This window comes from Hyperolius riggenbachi, chromosome 3, assembly GCF_040937935.1.
Source record: "Hyperolius riggenbachi isolate aHypRig1 chromosome 3, aHypRig1.pri, whole genome shotgun sequence".
Taxonomy (NCBI): Eukaryota; Metazoa; Chordata; class Amphibia; order Anura; family Hyperoliidae; genus Hyperolius; species Hyperolius riggenbachi.
In genome coordinates, this window is record NC_090648.1 from 437,075,635 (window position 1) to 437,089,087 (window position 13,453).

Here is a 13,453-nt window from a genome sequence, read left to right on the forward strand (position 1 = left end):
TTTCTGGAAGAGACCTTCTTCAAACAGTGGTACGGGAAGTAGTCTGCATCCTTCAAGAAAAACATGATTTTCATGCAGGACAATGCTCCATCACACGCGTCCAAGTACTCCACAGCATGGCTGGCAAGAAAGGGTATAAAAGAAGAAAAACTAATGACATGGCCTCCTTGTTCACCAGATCTGAACCCTATTGAGAACCTGTGGTCCATCATAAAATGTGAGATTTACAAGGAGGGAAATCAGTACACCTCTCTGAACAGTGTCTGGGAGGCTGTGGTTGCTGCTGCACGCAATGTTGATGGTGAACAGATCAAAACACTGACAGAATCTATGGATGGCAGGCTTTTTTGAGTGTCCTTGCAAAGAAAGGTGGCTATATTGGTCACTGATTTGTTTTGTTTTTGAATGTCAGAAATGTATATTTGTGAATGTTGAGATGTTATATTGGTTTCACTGGTAAAAATAAATAATTGAAATGGGTATATATTTGTTTTTTGTTAAGTTGCCTAATAATTATGCACAGTAATAGTCACCTGCACACACAGATATCCCCCTAAAATAGCTAAAACTAAAAACAAACTAAAAACTACTTTCAAAAATATTCAGCTTTGATATTAATGAGTTTTTTGGGTTCATTGAGAACATGGTTGTTGTTCAATAATAAAATTATTCCTCAAAAATACCACTTGCCTAATAATTCTGCACTCCCTGTAAGTCTAGAAATGTAGGTCTGATTCACTTCGTGAAAGGTATAGGGGTCGACTTATACACGAGTCACGGGTAAATAACACTGAGCTCACTGAGTAATGTGTGTACTATTAGTGACATTCCCATCTGCAGCAATTTACCCAGTGGTAAAAAATACTTTGATGAAAGGAAATGCCAAGAAAAAAACAGGTCTGAAAGTCCTGGCCACAACAATTAACAAGGAAAGGGGCAGGGGGAAATATTGGGTTGCATAAAAGGGGGTGAATAATTGCAGCACTTGGGGGGCCTGGAGGAGGTATTGGCTGCACTTAAGGGACACGAGGGATTAATGGCTGCAACACTGCATGCAGTACATTCATTAACCCCGCCTGAGCCCCAAGTGCCGCCATTAGCTTTGCTGGATAGACTTACACTTGAGTCAATAAAAAATTCCAGCTTACCATGCTTGAATATTGGAGTCGACTTATCACCAGGTCGACTTGTATTCCAATAGTTATGATAAAAAATGATTGAAAACTAGAAAAACAATGCTTGGGTCTGTACATCAAGAAATTATTAATCTACCCTACACCATTCAATTTACATATAAATTAATCAGAAAAACAGGAAATTAGATCAGATTTCTCAACTGAATGAAAAAAAAGCTTTCAATTGTTCTACACTGTTCAACTAATCGTTTTTATCGAATTGCTGTAAAATTGGATCATTTTATTGTATCGTGTGTGATCACCTTTAGATTGGTTAAAATGTGAAATATCTGACCCTAGGAAGCAGTTATGGCAAATTCTACACTTGATCTAAAAGAGGACCTGGATGCTTTCCTTACGATTGATTGGTGTGAGAAGGAGATGCCTTAATCCGGTCAGGGAGATATGTAACTATGACATTATCCTGCATTAAATAACCCCTCCCCCCAATGTAAAGCCCTATCTCCCTTCTGTGTCTTAGCTAAATCCATCTAACATAATCCACCCAATAATAACCCCATCCAATTAAAAGACAAATGTCAATTGAAAATGCTGAAAAGGTATAGGGGAATGGTAGATTGGCAGACAGAGCAGAGAGAGACCTGCATGCTTGCTAGGACTCCTTCTGCTCATCAGCAAATAACCAGCCCCTTGAATAGCTTGGAGTGGGGGCCCCATGCTTTTTTATAGTTTAGATTCTAATGAAGCTTTGTTGGATGCAGAACATGATGTACTAATGGTACAGCATATTCAGGACCTTGAATACTCCTGTTGTGCACTGTGCAGTAATGCGGTAGCTGAGCCTGTACACACAGATGGTAACAGATAAGGAGTGATATGAGCAGGGGTGAGCCTGGGGTGCCTGGCACCTGGGTGCAAGATTTTCTCTGGCGCCTATGGGAGTGGTTAAATTAACCACGCCCAACCACATAACCACACCCATGTCCTTCCTAATCACACCCACACCTTCCACCTCTTTACGCATGCATGTGATACCCCATTCCTACCCCTCTTCCATGGGCTTGCTCCTGGCTGGCTTTGGCTTCCTGCGAGTGACAGTCTGCTAGTCTCTGGACTGACTCAGGCTGAGAGGCTCTGCGAGTGCGACGCAGTCACACACTGCGTATTTATGGCTGCCTGCGGCCACCCTACTCTCGCTCGCTGACGTCGGCTCCTCCCCCCTGCCAAGCCCAAGGTGGGCTGCCTGTATCTTTCCCGTTGCGCCATACAGCCTGCCAGTGTTGCCAACCTTTCACGTTATTTTTTACTGACAAATACCTAAAAATTTACTGACAAAAGATTATTTTTACTGACAAAAATTCCCCACTAAATGCACATAAGAGACAGCTTTTCCCCATGTAAATGCACATGACGAGAGACTGCTTTTCACCAGCAAATGCACATAACAAGAGACTGCTTTTCACCAGCAAATGCACATAACAAGAGACTGCTTTTCACCAGCAAATGCACATAACAAGAGACTGCTTTTCACCAGCAAATGCACATAACAAGAGACTGCTTTTCACCAGCAAATGCACATAACAAGAGACTGCTTTTCACCAGCAAATGCACATAACAAGAGACTGCTTTTCACCAGCAAATGCACATAACAAGAGACTGCTTTTCACCAGCAAATGCACATAACAAGAGACTGCTTTTCACCAGCAAATTCACATAACAAGAGACTGCTTTTCACCAGCAAATGCACATAATGACAAACAGCCAGTGTCCCCAGGATATGTAGCCAGGGGGTATATGTGCCCGGGATAGGTAGCCAGGGGGTATATGTGCCCGGGATAGGTAGCCAGGGGGTATATGTGCCCGGGATAGGTAGCCAGGGGGTATATGTGCCCGGGATAGGTAGCCAGGGGGTATATGTGCCCGGGATAGGTAGCCAGGGGGTATATGTGCCCGGGATAGGTAGCCAGGGGGTATATGTGCCCGGGATAGGTAGCCAGGGGGTATATGTGCCCGGGATAGGTAGCCAGGGGGCATATGTGCCCGGGATAGGTAGCCAGGGGGCATATGTGCCCGGGATAGGTAGCCAGGGGGTATATGTGCCCGGGATAGGTAGCCAGGGGGTATTATGTGCCCAGGATAGGTAGCCAGGGGGTATTATGTGCCCAGGATAGGTAGCTAGGGGGTAATATGTGCCCAGGATAGGTAGCCAGGGGGTAATATGTGCCCAGGATAGGTAGCCAGAGGGTAATATGTGCCCAGGATAGGTAGCCAGGGGGTAATATGTGCCCAGGATAGGTAGCCAGGGGGTAATATGTGCCCAGGATAGGTAGCCAGGGGGTAATATGTGCCCAGGATAGGTAGTCAGGGGGTAATATGTGCCCAGGATAGGTAGCCAGGGGGTAATATGTGCCCAGGATAGGTAGCCAGAGGGTAATATGTGCCCAGGATAGGTAGCCAGGGGGTAATATGTGCCCAGGATAGGTAGCAAGAGGGTAATATGTGCCCAGGATAGGTAGCCAGGGGGTAATATGTGCCCAGGATAGGTAGCCAGGGGGTAATATGTGCCCAGGATAGGTAGCCAGGGGGTAATATGTGCCCAGGATAGGTAGCCAGGGGGTATAGGGTCCCCGTTTAGGTAGTGACAGGAGCGCACCCAACCCTCCCCTCCCGCCGCTGCTGCCTCTGCCGCCGCCGCCGCTCCCTCCTCACCTTGCAGCAGCTTCAGACCTCAATCAGCGGGCGACCCGACCAGTAAGAAGGCGCCAGGTGCACCCGCTCTATATGCGGAAGTGATGTCACTTCCGCATATCAGTGCGGCGTGCTAGGTCCTAGCGCCCGCCCGCCTGATCGAGGTCTGACGCGGCGCCGGCGGCTAGAGGGAGGGAGGGAGCGAGCAAGCGGCGGCCACAGGGGGAGAGCGGCGGCCGGGCGGCGCCTCTCAGAGGCAGGCGCCTGGGTGCCTTGCACCCGCAGCACCCGCCCAGGCTCGGCCCTGGATATGAGAGGGGCATTGCATCTGCTTACACAGGTTTAGCTCTTTTCAGTTTGGTGAATCAAGCATCCAGTATGGTGCAGTACCGTGTTTTCATTTATGGACCGGAAACCTCATCTATACTGAACTTTAAGGCGACAGGCACAAAGTCTGCGAACAGTGGCGTAGCTAGAGATCATGGGGCCCCATAGCAAAACTTTCATGGGGCCTTTAGATGGAGGCACTCTTGAGCAACGCCACCTGCCCCTACTCTATGGATATGAGTTAATTGGGTAATTTACATTCTCATGCAATCTACACTGCACATAGTTCATGGGCACTGAGACAAAGTCAGAAGGTGGAGAAACACAGGAAAGTTCATGGTGAATACATTAAAGGAATACTATCGATACCCAAGTGTTCTAAAATGACAGTGTGCAAATAATGTCTAAGTAGCTGTGTAAACATTTTCCTACTTTTCATGTTAAATATCAGAGGCAAAAACTGTAATTTATTGAGGGTAGGATTTAGCTATATTGGGACAAATCAATTGCAGAAGGGGTGTCTGCTTCAATGCACAGCCAGAGTTGCATATCAGACTACAGAAAGCAAATATCAAACTCTGAAAGCAAAAACAGTATGAAAAGCTGTGACAATTAGTTACATTTCCTCTGCTCTCTTCAGACACTTCAGTCAGAAACACAGGACACAGGAGCTGCAGCTGTTCTCTCTGTCACATACAGAGTTACACACAGAGTTAACTGATCAAGTGTGAGGGGAATTTCCCCTCTCCTCATGGCTCAGTCAGCGATCAGTTTTGGCGTCAGTAAAGTTTGAAAGTATTTTGCTAACAGTAAACAATGAAGTTGCTACTAAAATGTATACACCAGTACTTAGCAGCACTTCCCAAACAATTCCTGTGTCAATTGAAAAAAATATGTGAGGGCTCGTTTCCACTATCGCGAATCTGCATGCGTCCAACGCATGCAGATTCGCACATGTAATGCAAGTGAATGGACCTGTTTCCACTGTAGCGTTTGCGTGGTGCGTTTTTATGAGCGGTGAAAAAACGCACAAAAGAGCCAACGAATTCGCCTGCTAGTGGAATGCATGCGAATCGCCGCTAATGTATTTAATAGGGAAATCGCATGCGTTTTTTTACGCGTTATTTTACGCGATTACGCATGCGATTCCGCATAGGAACCAATGTAAATTAACACAGGCAGTGACATGGTTAAAAACGCACATAGCCTAACCTATGCGAAATCGCATGCGTAATCGCGTAAAATAACGCGTAAAAAAACGCACCTGCATGCGATTTCTTCTGCGGTGGAATCCAGGCGATTCCGCACCGCTACAGTGGAAACAAGCCCTGAGTCGATAGTATTCCTTTAAAGAGACTCCGTAACAAAAATTGCATCCTGTTTTTTATCATCCTACAAGTTTCAAAAGCTATTCTAATGTGTTCTGGCTTACTGCAGCACATTCTACTATCACCATCTCTGTAATAAATCAACTTATCTCTCTCTTGTCAGACTTGTCAGCCTGTGTCTGGAAGGCTGCCAAGTTCTTCAGTGTTGTGGTTCTGTAATGCATCTCCCCCTCCAGGCCCCTCTCTGCACACTGCCTGTGTATTATTTAGATCAGGGCAGCTTCTCTCTTCTCTCTTATCTTTTACAAGCTGGATAAATCCTCCTCTGAGCTGGCTGGGCTTTCACATACTGAGGAATTACATACAGGCAGAGCTGTCTGCACTCTGCAGGAAGAAACAGCCTGACACTTCAGTGGAAGATAGCTGCAGGGGGAAAGAAACACACAAATGATCTCTTGAGATTCAAAAGGAAGGGTGTATACAGCCTGCTTGTGTATGGATGTATTTTCTATGTGTGGACATACTGTACATCAACCTACTTCCTGTTTTGGTGGCCATTTTGTTTGTTTATAAACAAACTTTTTAAAACTGTTTTTAACCACTTTTAATGCGGCGAGGAGCGGCGAAATTGTGACAGAGGGTAATAGGAGATGTCCCCTAACGCACTGGTATGTTTACTTTTGTGCGATTTTAACAATACAGATTCTCTTTAAGTACCACCTGGGCCCTCTATGATAAAGGGCTCCATAGCAACTGCTATGGCTGCTATGCCTATTGCTATGCCCCTGAATGCAAAAATACTTAAAAAATGCAATCTGATCACTTTTCAAAAAAAAAAAAAAATTTAAAAGGTAAAATATAAAGCTAATTATTTGATGTGCTGTGAAATTACCGTTCTTAGAATTACTGTTGAAAACCCTAGAGCAGGCACAGGTTTTTTTCATTAGAATTTAAGAGACAATTATATAAAATGAATCAGGGCTGTGGAGTCGAGGCAAGGAGTTGGAGTTGGAGCAATTTTTTGGGTACCTGGAATCGGACTTGGTGGTTTCATAAACTGAATGAAGAGTTGGATGATTTTTGTTCTGACCCCACAGCCCTTAAAATGAATAATGCACAATAAAGTTTTTAGTTTAAAATCAAATTTGTTTAGGTTTGAGGGCCTTAGTTTAGAATCTGGGAACCCCTTTAATAAGGAGGCCCCCTGAAGTCTTACTCTTCCCAGATAAATAGGTATAGAGGGTCCCTTTTGAACCTTTAACTATTTATTGTAAAGTAAAAAAATAAATTATAAAAAAGTTTTTTTTTAATCTGTCATCTTGCTTGAAGAATTGCCCCGGCCAGTACTCCCTATCGGTACTTCTGCTGAATTAGCTGCCGCTACAGTTGTCAGGCACCCCGACACACTCCCGATGTCTGCTGCTCATTGCCACTACAACACCCCTAGTGTTCTTCCAACGTCCGCCAGTATATTCCTGGCTACCCTGGCACTGTAGCTTCCCACCCCACCACTCTTCAGTACTATAAAAGACAGGACTCTAGCAAAAAAGCATCTTCAAAGCTTCCCATTGGCATATTAGGTGGACCATCAAGAATTCTCCTCAGATGATTTTTGCCAGGGCCCCTTTCTGACATGGTACTGAAGAGTGGTGCGGAGTAGAGGCAGAGGCCTCGGCGAATCAGCGCAATTGCAGGTGTGAGCGATGGTGTCAGAGGAACCTGGCATGAAGTTTAAGGCGATGGAAGAGTGCCGGGATGTTCAATACTGTAGTGAAGCAGTAGTACCGATGGGGCATGCCAATTAGGGTGCAAATCTTCAAGCAAGATGACTGGTGAAAAAAAGAAGAAGAAAGAGGTGTATAGAAGACATCAGGAGAGTGCCTGGGTGCCTGGCAGTGATTCTCGGATACCCTCCAATCACGGATTCGACTATTCAGCTGTGATTGAAATTTTTTTTGGAAATTCCGTGATTCATTTCTGGATTTGAAGTGGACTCACGAATTCGACCCGGAAAGAGGCAACCATGGAAGTTCATGGCTGTGATCACAGAAAAGCATTTTCGCTAATAGCAAGGCCCCATACATGCTACAATCCCCCAAATTTCATAGATTATAAAGGTGAAAAGGGGCTACAACTTAAACAAAAAAAATACTAGTTAAATCAACACTTTAAATGCGGCTATTAATTGGTAGTAAGTGAGTTTAAACAGGGAAATACACTTTAAGCAATCACAGAGGTGAAGGTGAATCTCAATGGCACCTGGTGGTGATGGTACCACTAGAGGAGGATGATGAGTGGCTGACGCCACAAAAACACCCAGAGAGGTTTTTGTAAATGTTTTTTTTTTCCTTGCAGCGATAGCAATGACATGGCAGCAGAGTTGTCCGTGGCCACTGGCGGCAGGAACACAGACTTTAGTAGTGAAATAGAACATCAGTGGCAGCAGGATGAGGACTAAAGCGGTCAGTGCGGCAGCATATAATGACCATGGCACCTCACTGGTGGTACCACAGCATGATAATGCTGCCCAAAAAATTACATGCATCTGTGGCTCCCATCCATGGGTGGATGTCACAGCAAGCGTGGGGCTGCTGCTGCTGGGAGTGCTGCTCACAGCGGAGGTCTGGGATAAAGAAATGATGGGCTGCTCCTCCGTCATCATGTCCATCAATGGCTGTGAGTCTATCACCTGAATGACCACAAGGTGCTGAAAATGGAAGACACAGGTGTCGGCTGACTCGGCACAGGCTGTGCTGTTGATGGACGCCTCTCTGCTGCATCCCCTACAGCTGAGCGTCCTCTCCCTGGCCGTGGACATGTCCCAGAAGTGGCGGAGGAAATGGCACTCCCTCTCCTGGAGAAAGTGTGCTGCTTTTTACAGTCGATACATGTGTGGGGGCCTGGGGACAGATGGAATATAACAGGGGGCTTTTATTGATATTTCAGAAAAGAAAACAAACAAAATACTGAATACAGTAAAATAGAACATGAAAATCAGTAGACAGCGCCGTGGTCTGCCTGCACTATGCGCACAGCAAGCTAACCGGCTGCACGCTAGTAGCAAAGTACAAGGTCACTGACTAAACTTAGTGACTGAACAACTGTGGCAGTGACTGCAACTAACTGAAGTTGATCACTGGCTGGCTGGCTTAGCTAGCTAACAAGTATACAGTAATAGAGCAGTAGAATCAGTGTGAAGTTGAACCTGCCTGCCTGCACTAAGCACAGCAATCAGTACACTCTCTCACTGACAACTACATTGACTACAACTAACTTAAGTAATCACTCACAGGCTAGTTAGCTGAATACAAGTATAAGATACAGTATAAGGGCAATGTAAGGACTGAAAACGCTCTCGCTGATGTACAATATGGCCTGGAGATGATCCTCTCAGTGCCACAGAGTCTAGCAAGGACGGAGCTGTGGAAATGGCCCCCACTTTATATACAGGAGGGGAGGGCAGAGCCTCCCCTCCTATGATTGGTTTCTAGGGCCTGGCTGGGGGCCTCTGATTAGCCCATGGATATCAATTCAGCCCATTTCTACCCAAACACGTCCTAATCACGGATTTCCACCACGATCACGGCCATAACCGCATTCCGAATATTTGCAATCACCGAATTTCTGTGGCCGATTTCCGTGATCCAGAATCGATCCCGGATTTGGATTTAGAAGTCGAATACTGAAAAAGTGCTTGTGAATCATGGCTATTCCGTGATCACAGAAATTATCCGAGCACCACTGGTGCTTGCCCGGCACTGTAGTGGCAGCAAGTGGCGGATGTCAGGAGATTGTCACGGTACCCAGCTCTGAGCAGTAGTTAGCGGCAAGTGTGGAAGAGTTGCAGTGTATGTTGGGAATGTGTCGGGGTGCACAGAAAACACGGATTACACGGGAGCAAGGTAGTAGTCACTGGCGTAGCTAAGGAGCTGTGGGCCCCGATGCAAGTTTTACAATGGGGCCCCCCAAGCACTCTATACATAATTGATATGGCGCACCAAAACCTGACAATGGCAACTACAGTGTCAGAGGTGCAAGAATGGGATGGGGAACACTTTGTTCATGATTTACACTATTCAAAGTATCTATAGAAGTGATTATTATGAGCACAGGACCAATACTGCAGTTGAGGGAGGGCCCTTCGGGGCCCCTCTGGCCCAAGGGTTTCGATGCGGTTGCAACCTCTGCAACCCCTATTGCAACACCCCTGGTGGAATGGTCCTGTATTGGGGTACATCTGCTGGGTAGCTTGGCTGGTCCTGTATTTGGGTACATCTGCTAGGTAGGTGGGATGGTCCTGTATTGGGGTACATGTACTGGTAGGTGGGATGGTCCTGTATTGGAGTAGTAGGTGGGATGGTCCTGTATTGGGGTACATCTGCTGGGTAGGTGGGATGGTCCTGTATTGGGGTACATCTGCTGGGTAGGTGGGATGGTCCTGTATTGGGGTACATCTGCTGGGTAGGTGGAATGGTCCTGTATTTGGGTACATCTGCTAGGTAGGTGGGGTGGTCCTGTATTGGGGTACATGTACTGGTAGGTAGGGCTGGTCCTGTATTGGAGTACATTTACTGGGTGAGTAAATGGGTGGGGACGGGGTGGGCTATAGTGGTATATAACAGGGGCAGTATACATGTACTGGCCTTGAGCTCTGCCAGCGGCTGCTCTCCTTCCAGTCCGGGGGAGGAGAGGAAGATGCTGCGACCCCCCAGTGTGAGCCCCATGGGACCGGGGAGGGGTCTGGCTGGAGCGGGGTGGGGGATGGATGGAGCCGGGGACTCGAATGGCCACAGTCTGGGCTGAGCAGCTGGAGCGGCGGATCGCCTGAGCCAGTACCAGGGGATCGGCGGGGACATGGTCGGGGTCCTCAAAGTAAATGTGGCGGCTTTGTTGGCAGAGGGGAGGGATGCTGCTGCATGATGTGGGGAGGGTGCAGCCCAGTGTCAGCAGCACACCACGGATATCTGCCACTAGTGAGTCCAGGAGAAGACAGGTCACAACGCCAGAGCAGTCAGTGTGAACTGATAGATCACTGACCTGAGTGTGAGCAGATAGAGTGGTGTCAGACCTGCGCTCATAGGCTGCCTGTAGCCTTTCCAGCCTCTGCTTCAAAATCACGGCAACTGCAGCGTCACAGCCCTACACGCTACCCGCGCTCACTGTATTCAAAATGCGGAAGTGACGTCATAGGTCAATGACGTTCCTTCCGCATTTGGAATAAGTTCAGTGAGGGTAGCGTGCGTGGGCTGTGTTTCTGCATCCACGCGATCAGTTGCTATCAGCATTACATGCGCGCGGCCCTGCAACACACAGCCCCCGGGCCCCCTCGCCTCTTCAGGAGCCGGGCCCGGTCGCGACGGCGACCCCTACGACCGCGGGCCCTACGCCGCCCATGGTAGTAGTGCTGAGGTGCTGAAAGACAGCTACACAGCACAAAACCTCGCTCTTCATCACCCGTAAAGCAGAAGCAATGCTCAGACGAATACTGTTGTCCACCTGAGACTATATTCTCCCAGATGTCACTCAGGAGAAGCCGGCAATTTAATTTGCCAGTAATTCCCGAGCAATGTCAGGTAATAAGAGGCTCACACACTGCAAGTTTCTTAGCACCTTGAATTGTATATGGTCCCATGGCCCATATGCAATTCCCTTTTTCTCTAAACTTTTCTCCTAGGAGATAATATTTAATTTTCCCTTTAAAATAAATTTTCAGCACTTTGCCATTGAAATAAAAGCACCCAAAAGTACTATCAAAATTATTTTGAGTATTTTCTTGCTTGGTGGTGGTTTCAAAGGAATTTTATGACAATGGGCCATATGCAATTATTTTTTTCACCTGAGTTATCTCCTAGGAGATAATTGTCATCTTCTCTGTAAACTAAATTTTCAGCATTTTACAATTGAAAAAGTACCCAAAAGTAGGTGAAATAGTACTATCAAATTTATTTTGAGTATTTTCTTGCTTGCTGGTGACTTTAAAGGCATTTTATGACAAGTTGTAAAAGTATCACCTAGGAGAAAACTCAGGAGAAAAAGTGAATTGCATATGGCCCAAGATGTGAAAAACTCAGGAGAAAAAATGAATGGGCCCCGGGCATTGTGACAGTGAGTTGTCCTACCTATAGTACTTATTGCAGTGCTGTCATATCAGTTTGGTGCTGGGTGGTGCCACTAAGCAGTAAAATACTGTTAATTTAACATTGTTGATATTTTACATTGCACTAACCTTAAAGTGATCGCGAGCCGAAGCGGAGACGGCGAAGTCACGTCTGTGGCAGTATATCTGCGCCCCGTGGGAAGACTGTTCCCATCGCAGGGTGCAGATATATGCCTATATATGCGCGTTCTCTGATTGTACAGTTCCCATTCATTGATCTAAGTCCCCGTGTCAATGATTGCCGGAATCAATGAGATGCCTGTAGTCATTGTAACAAACTGAATTACACATGCATGCATTATTGTTCTTGCACTATTAGTATGTGTCAGGAAGAAAATGTGTGAGGACATCTTGTGGCCAAATAGTAAAATAACCCCTACATACATTTATTTCAATAAAAAAAGACCTACACATAATTTAAAATTAACTCCTAACCTCCAACACCAAAATAAAAGTTTGGCATAAAAAACTGACAATTAAAAAAAATACATAAATAGTTACTTTAGGGACTGAACTTTTTTAATATGTATGTCAAGAGGGTATATTACGGTTATTTTTTGAAAATATGGGCTTGTAAATAGTGATGGACGCAGAATTTAAACGGTGTAATAACAAGGAAAAATGGGGAAATAAAATATGAGTTTTAATTATGGTAGCATGTATTATTTTAAAACTATAATGGCCGAAAACTAAAAAATAATTATTTTTTTTTCCATTTTTTTCTTATGATTCCCCTTAAAATGCATTTAGAATAAATTAATTCTTAGCAAAATGTATTGCCTAAAGAAAGCCTAATTGGTGGTGAAAAAAAACAAGCTATAGATCATTTTGTTGTGATAAGTAATGATAAAGTTATTGGGGCGCTGAAAGGTGAAAATTGCTCTGGTCCATAAGGGGAAAAAACCCTCAGTAGTGAAGTGGTTAAGTTAAGCAAATTTACTGCAACTATATTGAAATAGCATACTTGTGCCTAAAAAAGAGAAAAATATAACAAAAAACCATTCTTCTGCTTTGTCTGTTTACCAGGGTACAGCAGCTGGAGTGAACTAGGGAAAGCATTAGCACATAATAATATCCCGGCTGTGGACCCCAATGTGGAATTCTACAAACCCCAGAAGCAGCAGCTTTCAGTGAGTACGCATTTTCTATTATATTACCTTACAGTACACCTCTTGAATGGTCCAGAGGCCCCCTGGATCTTCGTATAGCCTCTTCAAGAAGCCGGAGTTCCCCATGATGTGCACTAAGAGCCTATTTCTACTAGTTCGGCACAGTTCTGTATCAGTTTTTCTGCATCCAGATTTCTGGATGTGGCTATTTAGCGTCTGTTTCCACTACACGCAGATTCTGAAAAACTGACTCCAATGAATGCCTATGGGCCTGTTTCCACTAAACAGGCCCATAGGCATTTCTGCATCATGCATTGTTTCCCATACAATGAACACGGTAGTGGAAACAGGCCCATAGGGATTCATTAGAGTCTGTTTTTCTGCATCCAATCTGCGTGTAGTGGAAACAGGCGCTAAATAGCCACATCCAAATCTGGATGCAAAAAACTGATGCAGAACAAGTGGAAATAAGCCCATAAGCACTTTCCACCTTCCTGGTTGGTGGCCTTATGGATGATTACTACTACCTTTCAATCCTGGGCACTGTTGCACTTTGTCTCCTTGCTTTAACGGCTACCTCTTTTGTTAGGGAGTTTGCACAATTATTCATTTCACAGTTTGCACTCTTATAATCCTTGGTGCTGTTGCACTTTATTTTGGAGTTTATTGTGGCAGTTATTTTGCCTGGTTATAGGAGCCCATCCAGGA

At 45.4% G+C, this 13,453-nt stretch overlaps 1 protein-coding gene across 1 annotated transcript in view; it reads left to right on the forward strand.

Moving 5' to 3' along the window:
- B4GALNT3 (beta-1,4-N-acetyl-galactosaminyltransferase 3) overlaps positions 1–13,453 on the forward strand; it is a 154,598-nt gene that overhangs the window by 72,675 nt on the left and 68,470 nt on the right. The window contains exon 2 of the mRNA XM_068277687.1: positions 12,663–12,766. Coding sequence (XP_068133788.1) covers positions 12,663–12,766 — 104 coding nt within the window. The remainder of the gene's footprint in view (positions 1–12,662; positions 12,767–13,453) is intronic.